Source organism: Dermacentor albipictus, chromosome 9, assembly GCF_038994185.2.
Source record: "Dermacentor albipictus isolate Rhodes 1998 colony chromosome 9, USDA_Dalb.pri_finalv2, whole genome shotgun sequence".
Taxonomy (NCBI): domain Eukaryota; kingdom Metazoa; phylum Arthropoda; class Arachnida; order Ixodida; family Ixodidae; genus Dermacentor; species Dermacentor albipictus.
Window position 1 is genome coordinate 12,815,659 of NC_091829.1, and position 13,874 is coordinate 12,829,532.

Here is a 13,874-nt window from a genome sequence, read left to right on the forward strand (position 1 = left end):
TGCTTGACCTATACTGGCATTAGAGCAGGGTGTATTCATCCCGTGTAATATAATACAATTCGCACTAAATCAAGCTGGAAAAGCACCGTAAAAACCATCATTGGACAAAATGTGAACATTTGCAGGTGGAAGAACATTTCAGACTCTCATGGTTCGAGGGAAAAACGAACAACGCAAGGTGTTGCCTTTAAAAGAAAATTTGTGTATTTTCACACTACGGACTCTTTATGGCGATGTATATCTTGGCGGTCTAATATGCATTTCTTTATCGATACCTGCTTTAAAATAGCATACGCTCTGAAAAAGAAAAGTTTAAATGAAGCCATATTTTGCGGTCTTTTAAATGCTGCCATATCAATTTGCGCTTACTTTCAGTCATTCCGAGCTTTTTGGTATAGTTTCCTATTACAACTTCAACAGCCTTATTCTCAACCTATTTAAGCATGTAAATCCACTCATTAGCATAAATATTCCCGTAAGGAAATGTGCATTCAAGTACCGAACCTACGATACGGTGAGGCAAATAAAGCTGTTATTTGAAGTTTCCGAGTAGTCGACTAAAATTCGTACGTAACAAGCCCAAGTGACGCGAGGCGTTTTTCTTGACATTTCTAACATGTATCTTCCATTTTTTAGTCTGATGCGAACAAAACACGCAGGTATGTGTATTTCCCAATCGCGCGTTAAAGCAACGTCATTAATTTCATTCTCGCATTACTCAAATGAGCGTTTCATTATAAGGGTAGCAAACACGCTGTACATATATTTACAATTGAACAGATGTTAAATAACGCAGGGGATTAGGGTTGGTCCAGGGCTAAAGCTTCCTCTTAACGTAGCGGTTACCGCAATAAGACGTGCAGACAAAAAAATAGAGCGAAGGAGAGACCGACTTTTTTTTCGTCTTTTGTTATTTTAGGGACTCATGTGGGAGTGGGCTCGAGACTTCAAAGCGCTGTTAGTGTTCCCAGAGCATCGTTATTACGGCAGATCTTTGCCTTTCGGAAAAGACTCATTCAAGGTGAGTTGAACAGCTACCCGACTTAAGCTATTCTTTCGAGCTGCAGACCCTGAGAGCAAAGAACTTCGATGTGATCCATTACCTGGACTCGGTGAGAGAATGACAGCGTTGAACCTGTGCACCCAACTCATGAATACCTACCTCTTTTCTTTAAATTTCGGTAACGTACTCCTTGTTGAAGGCATTATGGAGGGGAGTGGTTTCATTTAGTCAAATATTTTATACCAGTTGTTGCAATTTCGTAATAACGGCATACACAAAAGTAAATTCCTCGGCATAAGATGGTAACTAGAGCGGAAGGAAGCAAAGTGATGGTTTTTTGTGGTAACTGTGGATCCGGGAAGACGGTTTCAGTCGAGCGATGTTTGAACAATCATAATTTCACTGCAAAGTTTGTTTACATAACACCAACATTTTCTATATGCTCAATTGTGAGATGGTGAAGTTGTAATACCGGTGCCACGCGTACATTTCTGATCGCGATCGGGGCCGATCCAGATCGAGCTTGATCCGGATCGAGTGTTGCTACACGGACCTTTCTGATCGCGATCCTGCGGGATCCGGATCTTGGCGATCGCGATCCGAGAACCGCGATCAGGCCCCTTGATCGCGATCGCTGGCTGACGTCTGCGCCCTCTATCGCAGTATTCTAAAAACGCTGAAAACAAAAAGTGAAGCCAGCTCAATAAAACAAACATTCAAAAATCTTTTACCAGCAATAATAATCTGTAAAATTGAACAATTGCCCAAATTTAACCATATTTTGCAAATATGAATTTGCAGCTAATAGATTATGCAGTCCTGAGAGTTTCTGACGATCAGCAGACAATATTAACTCGATCCGGCTCGTTGAACCATGCAGCCGGGACCATTGTAGATCGCGATCGAGAAATCCAATCCGGATCAGCCCCGATCGCGATCAAAAGCGTACGTGTGACACCGGTACAAGCCGCCTATCGCAGAGCTCGGCGTGGTCGTTCGTGGCTGAAATGTAGCGTGCTCGATTCTATCTGGCGCCGAAACAATATAGCTTTTTTACACGGGTAGTTTTTCACGTAGGAGTTTCGCGGTACAAGTGCGAAAGTACGGACGTACCGAGAGTTGGAACAGCCTATAATAGGTATAGACTGTGTAGCCTACGTCATATTGAACGTGAACACGACATAAACGCTTCTCCTGTTGAAAGTGCTGGTGAGTTGCGATTGGGGCGTATGGAATAAGCTAAATTCAATTTACTTTCGAAGCCATTCATTGCCTGTGCCTTGCAGTATGAGCTTGGTAAGGTTGGACTGCTAAAAATGTGACTTCATTGTGCGGCTTAAGCCTTACGGGGCTGCACCACAGCGAGGAAAAAAAAGAGCATGCAAGCAAACAAACACATCACATAGGGGTACACCGACAAACGCTGAACTTACAATCTTTTTTAGAAGTCGTGCATGTTGTGTACATTTATTATCTAGTGACTGGTACCCGAAAGGACAAATCGAGACTGAATTAAAACGTGGTCGGAAAGAAAGAGAAAACGAAACCACGAAAAATAAATAGATCATCTAGGCAGTTATCACATGTCCAGTTTCGATGCATTCTTTTATGGGGTATATCAGCAGAAATGCATGTAAATTGAGTGTTTATTAAAAAAGATTTGGTTTGCTTCTTTTGCTATAAGTTTAACGCGCTGCTAAACCAAATGCATAATCAATCAGCAGAAAGGTTTAGATCTCATTGAAAAAAAGAACAAAAATAAACAAAGCGTTGAAAGCCATGGGTACGGAGGTGCTTGTCCCACTTGAACGGTGCTAAAGAATTAAAATGCGAACAGCACCGAACGGCTACACGAATGCCTTTTATGAGTAATTACATAAAAACGCAACGAGTATTCACTCTGTAGCCGGTTCAGAAAGAAGTGAATAATGAACAACCCAAGACAATACACGTCGGCACTGTGACAAATTTTGTCAAGATGACACATAGTTACGTACACTGTCGTTCTTGCCCACGCAGACATACAGCGTCACACTGTGCATTCTGTCACCCAATCTCAACTTGTAATGATGGTGAAAAGTCGAAAAAGGATTGTCCCTTTAAGCCGACGTTTCGGCTTGCCTGTGTCAGCCCTGACGAATACAAGTCCCCTTGTCGAAACGTTGGCTTAAAGCGACATTCCTTGTTCGACTACCCATCAGCATTTGAAGTTTCATTCTTCATTTGAACTTCTGTCTTAATTGTTCCAGTCCCAACTTGTAATACAGTCTGGTCTCACTTAGGTAGCGCAGCAGTACATTTATGGCCGCTATAGCACTGGTGTCCGCGTAGGCCCAGGTTCAAGAGGTTTGATTTCTGTGATTGGACGATTGGGCAGCTAGTTTAATGTGGAGGATAGCGCTTACCTTTGCTGGTTGGAGCGAAGGCACTCACAAAGAAGGGGGTGCGATCGGAGTGTGGCACCCGAAAAAGTCACAAAGGAAACCGTTGGCCGTATCCCTATAAGAAATGAGTGTCTATTTGAACGCGCTAAGAAAGGTGCAGCAAAGTTGTAAACTGAGATACACGAAACGAAGACATACATAAAAAAACAACAACAATAACTGTGGCAGTGGATAGCAGGTACGCGCGAAAGCATGTCAACTAGAATATTATTTATCCACGGTCGATCACAATTTAATATTGTCGCTCCATTCGAGGCCTATTCCCCCTCCATTTGACAATACAGAGCGCTGGTATTACAGGGACTGTCATTTTTGCCAGAACACGAGGCAAACGACGATTAGCGTTTAATAAGCTGTCGACTAGCAATAATGCCCGTGTCGATGATGCTTTAACGAGTTCACGTGCCAGCGTCTTCCGACAAACTTCGTCGGCTGTCTTGCTAGGCCTGCTACACTTATATTGAAGTGTGAACGGCATTTAGCCTACTTCAGCCACTTTGCGTCTGTTTTTACAGCTTCTTTACGCCGCTCTTCAATTAAAAAAAAAACATCGCTTAATATTTTATCAGCGCAGGACACAGACAATAGCAGCCCGACGCTGCTGCGCTGCGCCACGGACGCTCGTGGGCAGCAAGTGATTACTACTTCATAGATATAGCACGCATCTCACAGACCATGCATCTCACAGGCCACGCATCTCACAGGCCACGCGTCTCACAGGCCACGCAAAGGGCGGGGTACTTCGACTTCGCGGGCGCCCCCCTAGAGGGCGCTGCGTGTCTGGAGGGAAAGTGCCGGAGAGGAGCCTGGCTGCAGTGCACGGCTCATACAAGACGCGTTTCTGTGGTAGAAATACGGCCTGTCTTTATTTGAGCCACTACACATCGTGCCCCAGCAAACTTTAGCCACAGTAAAAAAAAAAAAAAAGCGAATGCCACGTAGCTGGACAGAACCAAGGTAATGCTTGCCGTCACTTGGAGATACTCAAACTATTTTTTATCATTCCAACTGGTTATATAATTAGTCTTAATTAATTAACTAAAATGAGATGCTATAGATAGATAAAAAGTGTAAATTAGAAAATTGTAGAGTGATATGAAGAACTCACAATACAGCTTTATGTTGCTCGAAACGTGCTACATGAAAGTGGTTTTCCGAGCTTGAAAGAAGCCCCCGAATACATGCAAAGTGTCTCGAGCAGCCAGTCGCGCGCCAATTTTGCGCGCATTTGGGGGCTTTTTACACGTTCGGAAAAACACGTTTATGTAGCACGTATTGAGCAACAGAAAGCTGTATCGGCAGTTTTTCATGTCGTTCTTCAATTTTCGCATTGAGACATTTATACTAATTAAAATATTCGAAACAGTTGTGGGGTTTTACGTGCCAAAACCTCTTTCTGACTATGAGGCCCGCCGTAGTGGGGAACTCCGGGAAGTTCGACTACCTGGGGTTCTTTAACGTGCACTTAAATCTAAGTACACGGGTGTTTTCACATTTCACGAGGTCGCGGGATTCGATCCCGCGACCTCGTGCTCAGCAGACTTATAATATTTAAGAACTTGATAAGAAGAAGCTGTATCGGGAGTTCTTCATGTCACTCTACAATTTTATCATTGAGACTTTTAATCTATATAATATATTAGGAAGTTGATTAAGTTGATTAATACTAATGATCTAACTATTCAGAATAACAAAAAAAGAGTTTGAGTATTTCCAAGCGACAGCAAACAACATTACCTTGGCACTGTCCAGCTACCTGGCAATCGCATATTTTTGAACTCTCGCTAAAGTTAGCTGGGACACCCTGGATATTCAAATGACAGCTTTTATTTCGAAAGATGAATCTTTCCAGCTTGTAACAAGAGCATTCCCTAGCTGCCGACTGCAATCTATTCTTTTACCATAACTACACCTCAGGCTGCCAAGATGACTGCATATCTGACCACGGAACAGGCTCTCGCCGATTATCTCGACCTGGTCGTCTGGCTCAAGAACAATATCAAAGGAGCGCAAAACAGCAGGGTGGCCGCTTTTGGCGGTCATCACGCAGCCATGCTGGCCACCTGGTTCCGGACAAAATACCCGCACACTGTGAGGGCGTGAGTATATATTTATTCAGTGTGTTTCACGTAACTTGAGAAGATTAAATATATGTAAATGCCACGTAGCTGGACCGAACCAAGGTAATATTGTTTGCCATCGCTGGAGATACTCAAATTGTTTTTTTTGTGCATTCCGCCTAATTAAACCCTTAGGCTTAATGAATTAATGAATTTCTCAATTATTGTAGTTAGATGAAAAGTGCCAACAAGAAAAATGTAGAGCTACATGAGAAACTCCCGATACAGCTTTCTGTAGCTCAATACGTGCAACATAAATGTGTTTATCCGAGCGTGAAAGAAGCCTCGACCGCAGAAATCTACGGATAGTGCTATTTAAGAAAAACACCGAATATGCTAGGTGTTTGTGACCATAGCCAATATCAGCGTACGCGTATACTATAGTAAATAATAAAGATCCGAACTCCAGGCTGCTTGATCAAGCAGCAAAATATTCAGCTTTTGTCTCGGATCTTATATGATCGAACTATTGCGTTGACGTTTACACATACTTCAAATGCTGCAACATGACGCAGCAATCTAGGACGGAAAACCAACACCATTAACTACTACATGATGTGCTCAGTTGAACAAAACAGTTCTTATAAAAAAAAAAACGTTCAGCATTGGCAACTTTATCCAATTATATGGATGTGCTTCGGTGCACGAAACCTGTGCCACTTTAACTAATAATGAGTTTTTTAGGCGGCTAGCAAACAGCTCGGCAACAGATGAGCTTATACGAGCTGTTGCGTCACTGGACTTTACTAAGGGACGTGGAGTGTACATGAAGGCTAATTTAGCAGCACCGAAGGTTAAGTGACAGGAAGGATTGATATGCATACGTGCCCTCAAGTGGATAATATTGTTGAGTCTGCCCTGTGAAGCTCACGTGACCAGGGATAAAAATAAAAATAAATGGGTAGGCCAACTACGATTCCTCTTCGCCACGCAGCGCCCTGGCAAGCAGTGCTCCCTTCAAGATGTTCTCTCAAGCCACCAGATGCAACACGTACTACAAGGCGGTGACGGCCGTCTACAAGAAGACGTCGAAGCTTTGCCCCAATGAGGTCAAAAGGCTATGGCCCATCCTCCATGGTTTGGGATCTACAGGTAGTTTTCCTACAGCATGCCCTTTCTCGCACTTAGGCAAAACAATAGAAAGCTTGTGCATCACATTGCTATGAGAATCGTATAATCTATCTGCAATCTTTCTGAAATCTGTCTGCAATCAATCAATCAATCAATCAATCAATCAATCAATCAATCAATCAATCAATCAATCAATCAATCAATCAATCAATCAATCAATCAATCAATCAATCAATCAATCAATCAATCAATCAACAAGAGAAACGCAGTTAATGAACGCAGTGCATTCTGAGCTCTTCCCGGTGTCTTTCTCTATTTTTTCTTGCGCAGCATTACAAAAAAACATCTGACCAAATCATTTCGCCGCTTATGAATGCAGAAAGTGGTTACGACAAACTTTGATCGAATGAATTCATTTGTTTAGCTACTGCGGCAGTCCCTTTTGCTTAGATTTATGAATTTAATCCAAACTTGGGCGGCCAAATTCTATGCTTCCTGGTTTGCTCAGAACATGCACAGCGACCCGCCCGACTCAGCTATGGCCTTGCGGTGCTAAGCACGAGCCCGAGGGTTCGATTCCCCGTTGGGGTTGTCGCATTGCGGTGGGGGCGAAAATCGAGAACGCTCGGTACGGTGCATTCAGTGCTCACTGAAGAGCCCCAGGTGGTGAAAATTATTCCGGTGTCCCCCACTGCGGTGTCTTATAATCAGATAGTGGTTTTGGCACGTAAAACTCCACAATTATACCTTAACTTTACAGTCGAAGTGATTACTTCTTGCGAATGGTGGTCCCGGGATCAAATTCCGGATGTGCCTTTCATCAGTTACGAAGTTTTCGTCACGAGGAAACCACACTTCTTTAAGTATACACTGAAGTAATTTAGATTTTCCTTTACAGGATGACAAAATTTGCACCAGTCATTCAAGGTCCTGGGGATAGCCAGAGACCAGCCTTGACGATGTAGTTCTCTTTTTGGCTTTTACCTCGCTTTCTATAGTATCTCGCTAGTACAATCATGGGATAGAACTTTTATCGCAATTTTTGTGGTGTTTATTATTACAGAAAGGTTATCTAAAAAACGGGCAGATTATGCGCGCTCCGAGGTCCTTTTGAGAGAACCTTCAACGCAATTCGAGCAGCGCTAGTTATAAATTCCAAATGCATTTTCACTTGTTTGAGCTCGTCTTGTCCTCAAACAGCAATAATATATCTTGCCTGAATTTTCTCTCCTAAGCACACTGCGTTCGTTGTAGTTTCCGGCCAAGAACACCATGTCATGCTGATACATGCACGCCATTTATGACCTGAAAGCACCGGGCACCGGGCACGCAGCGTTAAAGAAAGGAAATGAATGCAAGATGAATTATTATTGTTTGGTGGCAGGATATGGCCCAAAGGGTGATAATTTTTCTGATAATGTTTCTATGGTAATCTGGAAGGAAGATAATTCACATCAGACCTGATGGGACTTTCATGGCGTTGAAGTGCATGCTTTAAGAAACACCATGGAGTCGTAAGTAACTATAGGAGTTGTCTACGCACTATAGCCCTTTGACACAAGGCCCGCTGTGACCCCCTTGAGACATAGGATTCTGCCAACTGCCATTATTTGATATTTAAGCCGTGCCGCGATTTCTGGTACGCAGTTTTCAATTATATTGTAGTACCTGTATAGGAGGCTATGGTTCAATTATTTCAAATTTTAATTGACATGAGACCACCCTAAAAAGTGATTCTTAAAACTGAGACGAAGACAACAACCCACATTGGCACCATTGTTGACCCAACTGAAGCTGTGCGTAATAGACGCTATACTTTTCTTCTTTTTTTCGTCTTTTTGTGCGGTTGTTTTTCAGAGGCAGGGTGCCAGAAACTAGGGCAGAAATTTAATCTTTGTCAGCGCTTGAGCTCCAGCCACTTTACCGCTTTCCGGAACTGGATTCGTGACAGCCTCATCGGTGTCGCACTGGCTAACTACCCCTATCGGTCATGGCGGGTGCCGCCTCAACCAGTGAAGGTCAGTACATCGCTAGCCGACTTTGCCGTAAGCATCGTTAGGAGGTCTTACAATGAGACAGCTCTAGCAGTACTAGATAGAATAGCTCAATGCAGGCTCACAGTATTCTAAATAGGGTATATTAGCGCACAATGCTAGAACAGGCACAGACTAACTCTTTGCAAAACGTTTAAGAACATACACGTGACGTTAATTGCTTATGTTTGTTGCAATCAGTGAGGCATTCTTACATAAATATAATGCCATAGAGCATTCGAAGGAACTAAGGATAGCAGTTTGTCATCCTTCTGATGAAGGTGCATTGAAAAAAACTTCTGAATATTTACAGACGTTTTAACATGGGTTGCTACTCCAACTTGAATTCTGGTGTTTGCATTTCCGTTTGAAAAGTGCATGAATTTTGACGAAAAAATAAACACATTGAATATTGCTTCCAGGTAGTATGCAACCGCTTAAGAAGATCCGGAAGAAACAATAGCCGTTTGATCGACGCGGCAGTCGAGGCAGTCGGCTTCTTTCGGAACGCCACAGGTAAAACTGCCTGCTACACTGTGCCAGCTCCTCCAGAGAACTCTGCATGGCTTTTTCAGGTAGGCTAATCATAATAAATTTATTAACTAAAGGTTGAGGTACACAATCGCGGCACGGGACAACTGTCTCCTCCTCCTCACTCATAAACTTCATAAACCCTCATAAGAGGTTGGTTTACCACCTTTTAGGAGGTTGTTTTTTTTTCAGTCAGCCTAGATTCACACCATAACTCGAAATGAACATTGGAACGAAATGTGTGGTTTAGGTCAACCAGCGAAACAGTCCTTTTAATCTGCTTGCTGCTAATGAGATTTCAGCCGAAACTACGTTGGCGCTGTCACCCTTTAGCCAGAGCATCTGTACCATTGGCTTACGACTCAGAAATATTTATTTTAGCAATGGGCAACGACTCAAATAGTGACAGCCGTTCGCCCAAATCTTTCTTTGATTTAGCAATTCAAAAACTGCGTTCATTAGCCCTACCTACAAATTCACCAATGGTATAGACTGTGCATAGTCGAGTCTTCGTGTTGTATAAGACAATAAACGAGAAGTGCAATTTTTGAGCCGCAGAAAGTACCGTTTCGGAACAGTGTCACCTGTCACTAATTAGTTGCAAAGTCGGACGCTTTCAGTGTATCCACTAAGGGAGGTTCGCGAGTGCGAGGCGCTCGCGGGTTCAAACTAACAGTGCGCCGGGGTGTGTACAGTGGGCTCCACTGCTAAAGGGAACACTCCAGTGAGCGGCTCCAAGTTTCTGGAGGTCTAACTACAAGTACCCGCGGTAGATATGTCACAGGTGTGCAGAAAGCTGGCCCTTATCCCACCTACCTCAAGTCATCTGCTGCAGAGCCAGACGATTGACAGCAGCTCAAGTTTTGCAATAAAATATGCAAGTTTCACGACTTACTCAATTATACATCGATCCGGCATTTTTTAAAATGTTTTGGGAAGCTAGGAGAACATACTTATAATCGCTAACAAACAAGGTCGATCGATAATTTGATGAACGAAATCAAGCGCCAACCAGCCCATCAGCCCGCGTAAACACCACAGAATCCGACCCCTGTTTCAGTCGCTAACAAAGCATTCAACGAAGATGACATTTCAAGTCCAGGTTGCGGGGCCATCTGCGCATTCCAGCACACTCGACCAATTTTTGAAGGAATCGAATATAATATGTTCTAATCGCGTGCGCTGATTCGACATATAAATATGCGTTTGGTATTCAAATGTTAGATATACGGACACCTTTAAAATTGCTGAAAGCAAAAAAAAAAGACCTTCTGTAGCGCACAGCTTACAACACAATCCTTTCTATGAACTTACACATACATTTCCCTGCCATGCCTTGTTCTTTGTATGTGCTACATTTTTTGTCCCACGGCTTTGCTTTTTAGGTTCTCCAAGGACGCATTACCAACTGGTCCTAAGCACATGTTGTATTCTCGCCTAGTTTACTCGGCCGTTGATGAAATTAATCAAGTTAACACAATTCACGATCAGGTCGCGAAAACTCTTTTTTGGCAAACCTTGCTTACCTTGACCTCCAAGTTTAATTGTCGAACTTTCTGCCATTTATCTTCTTATTCATTGTATTCACGTCACTGAACACCCTGAATCTCTCCTTGACTACTGTGTCTGAAACCTTGACCTTCCACCTAGGATGTGATAGCCTCCCCAACGCTTTTCCTTGCTTTATTCTTTTGGTTCGCTTCAAACGGTTTAAAAGAAAATCGAGCAACTCGTTTCCCTTTGTTCTGCAAACTTGTCCAGTAAGTAAGATTCACTACCCTGCGCAGCAATGCACCGAATTCGCCCTTCCCTTATGCGGGGACGGCGTCGCGGACATGTTCTACCCGACCGAGTGGGACTACGTCAAGTTCCTCCAGAAGTGCCGTCTGCTGTTCGGCGTCAAATCAGAAGTCGAGAGACTCGTTCGGGCACTGGGAGGTGCCAACCTGTGTGGAACGTCGAGAGTGTTCTTCACGTGAGTACGATGCTAAATTTGCGGCGGGAAATTTTTTTTCTCCGACTATATTGATTTAGGACCATGTCGAAACATCGCATCCGACGAAACAGCCGAAACAGACAAGACAACGAGTTGCTTTTTCTTTATGTCGTCGCCTACTACATTTGGTGAAGATTTCGAGGTGACAAGGTACTCGCCTACGTAGGCTGGTCTCGACATCCCTGTCAAATCGACCCTGCAGCAGGTCACTTAGCACGTGAGTCAGGCAAGGTCCGATTTATGCACACGCTTCTTTTGCTGGACGGACAAATTTCTTTGGAAGCTTATCAGGATGGAAAGCTGGTAGAGCGTTAGTAGTGCTCAAAAGCTATCCACGTTCGTTACATTGCCGTTCTGAACTTTAACGAGGCCATGCTCATAAAGACTTGCACTACTCTCTGTCCTACGCCACTCTGCTCAAGACTGTCAGCGACAGGATTGACAGGTCTGCGCGTAGTCTAGTCTGTTTCACTCGTCCTGCTATCTGCGTTGTTTCGTCATAATGAATTTAAACCAAACTAGCCCATCTCAGAATGTTTGTGCGTTTCTCTGGAGCTATGTCCGAACGCTAATCTTGAATAATACATTGATCACATACATCCGGTTGGAATCTCATTCTGCAAGACTTATAATTTCCAAAACTAATTCATTCTAGGGACCCCTGAGCAGAGGAATTATCTTGCCGCGTTCACTACGGATAGAAAAGACTACCAAGATTTCAAAGCAAACATTGACTAAATGCACTTAATAGATGACTTTCTTTTTTATTTGACTGGCGCCGTGAGTTCGAACTTTATTCTGTTTCTTTTTTGCTTATGGTCTCTTTTCGGATTAAATACTCTTTCTCAAGCTGGCGCTGTGTTTATCATGATCGTTTCTCGCGACCTTACGTATTTCTATTGAAGCACTTCTTTCTGCTTCGGCAGTTAGGGTACACTAAATAAATAAATAAATAAATAAATAAATAAATAAATAAATAAATAAATAAATAAATAAATAAATAAATAAATAAATAAAAGTTAAGTGTCGACCGCGATGCACTGAAACTGATTCTATTTCGTGAGAACCATACCTTACCTCACTTTTGTTTATCACTTATCAGAGATGTTAAAAAACTCATGAAACCAAATGAACTTAGAAAACGCTCGTGACTTAACTACGCTTCAGGGCGGCCAAATGTTCCAGAAAAAAAATTCTACACAGATTTCACACACACTGTCATGTGCACATCAAATAAATACGCAATACTCTCAATAAGTTAGCCTCCGGTCATATCCCTATGCCACACTGCCCGTCATTCGGAGAGCTGCAGACAGTCTAGACAATATGTCAATCAGTAGCATTTCACAGAGATGCAATAATTTTATATGATGGCGTAACGGATTTATGATGGCTTAAGCTTGCGTTATTCCATTCATTATAACTTTAAATTTTACATACCTTTGGTAACGATAGAAACACGTTTCAAATACCAATAATCACCAAAACTTAAGTTTTCCTTGTAGATACAATAAATTTCGCTCTAATCAATTCAACGACTGAGTGATACGATGACTTCAGCGCTAAAATGTATTTCCCAAAAACGAGAAAACAAGTTCACCAAACGCGAACATTTCCTTTTGATGTTACTCTTTTTAGAGCATGCGCCTCCAGATGCTTGCGTTGAAGAGTCCAGTAGAGACATTCGTGCTACTGACACCCATACTTTTTGGTGAATCATTCCTTCTTTGCATAAATTTTATGTCTATAGCACATCTCACACCTCCCATGCGATTACTATAGGTTTAATACATATATAATTTACGTACTTTACATCTAATGCTTTCACGCCTTCATACAGCCGCGTTACATCTACCCTTCGAAATTCACAGTTCCTGCACCATTGACAACCCACCGTTGTAGCCTCGCGTTCCTTGGCCAGACCTGGCCCTTGCGCCAGTAACATCCAATAACCAATCAATCATCCATTCTGAAATTGTACATTGCGCGCAACATTTCGTCACGATATGGCTGAAGGCCCTCGCCTTTTTTTTTTCTCTACAGCAACGGAGATTTGGACCCGTGGTCAGCTTACGGAGTAGAGGCGTCCCCGACTAGGGTCAGCGAATACCGCATCATCCGTGGCGGGGCCCACTGCATCGACTTGCGGTTCGCCAACAACCGCTGGGATCCGCACTCAGTCCGGCTGACCAGGAGGATCGCCAAGAGAGCCTTCCGGCGATGGCTGGCGCCCTGAGCGCGCACCGGCTTCCCATGGCACTGACAACTTCGTGGTGCCCGGGAGAAAGCCCCCTGTGTCCATAATAAAGTGAGGCGTATCGAGAAGCAGCGGGCAGATGTATTCCTGGTTTCGTACATTTGGCAGCGCGCTTAGGAACAGGAGGCCCAATAGATGTAAGCCAAACGACAGCGCTAGCTAGCACACGCCGGCACAATAAATTATATCTACCTATACACCTGCTAACGCTACGGGGACGATGAATGGCGAATAAAGAACACCGAATAGCAGAATAAGCCGCACGTACGCTCGCAGCCCTCTCCCTCCGCCTTCAATGACACGCACGCACACACAGAGACCCACAGAGAGAGAGAGAGAGAGAGATAACGTACATCTAATCTTGTAAGAGGCGCATGCACTTTCTCGCCCTTAGGCCTCGTATGGATGTCTCTGCAGAG

The 13,874-nt window shown here is 43.4% G+C and overlaps 1 protein-coding gene across 1 annotated transcript in view; it reads left to right on the top strand.

The window, feature by feature from the left end:
• The window catches only part of LOC139049812 (uncharacterized), a 54,642-nt gene extending 41,119 nt beyond the window's left edge, over window positions 1-13,523 (top strand). The window contains exons 15-21 of the mRNA XM_070525617.1: window positions 920-1,021; window positions 5,365-5,546; window positions 6,502-6,659; window positions 8,496-8,656; window positions 9,094-9,246; window positions 10,990-11,177; window positions 13,242-13,523. Coding sequence (XP_070381718.1) covers window positions 920-1,021; window positions 5,365-5,546; window positions 6,502-6,659; window positions 8,496-8,656; window positions 9,094-9,246; window positions 10,990-11,177; window positions 13,242-13,434 — 1,137 coding nt within the window. The 3' untranslated portion in view covers window positions 13,435-13,523. The remainder of the gene's footprint in view (window positions 1-919; window positions 1,022-5,364; window positions 5,547-6,501; window positions 6,660-8,495; window positions 8,657-9,093; window positions 9,247-10,989; window positions 11,178-13,241) is intronic.
• Window positions 13,524-13,874: the final 351 nt, after the last annotated feature.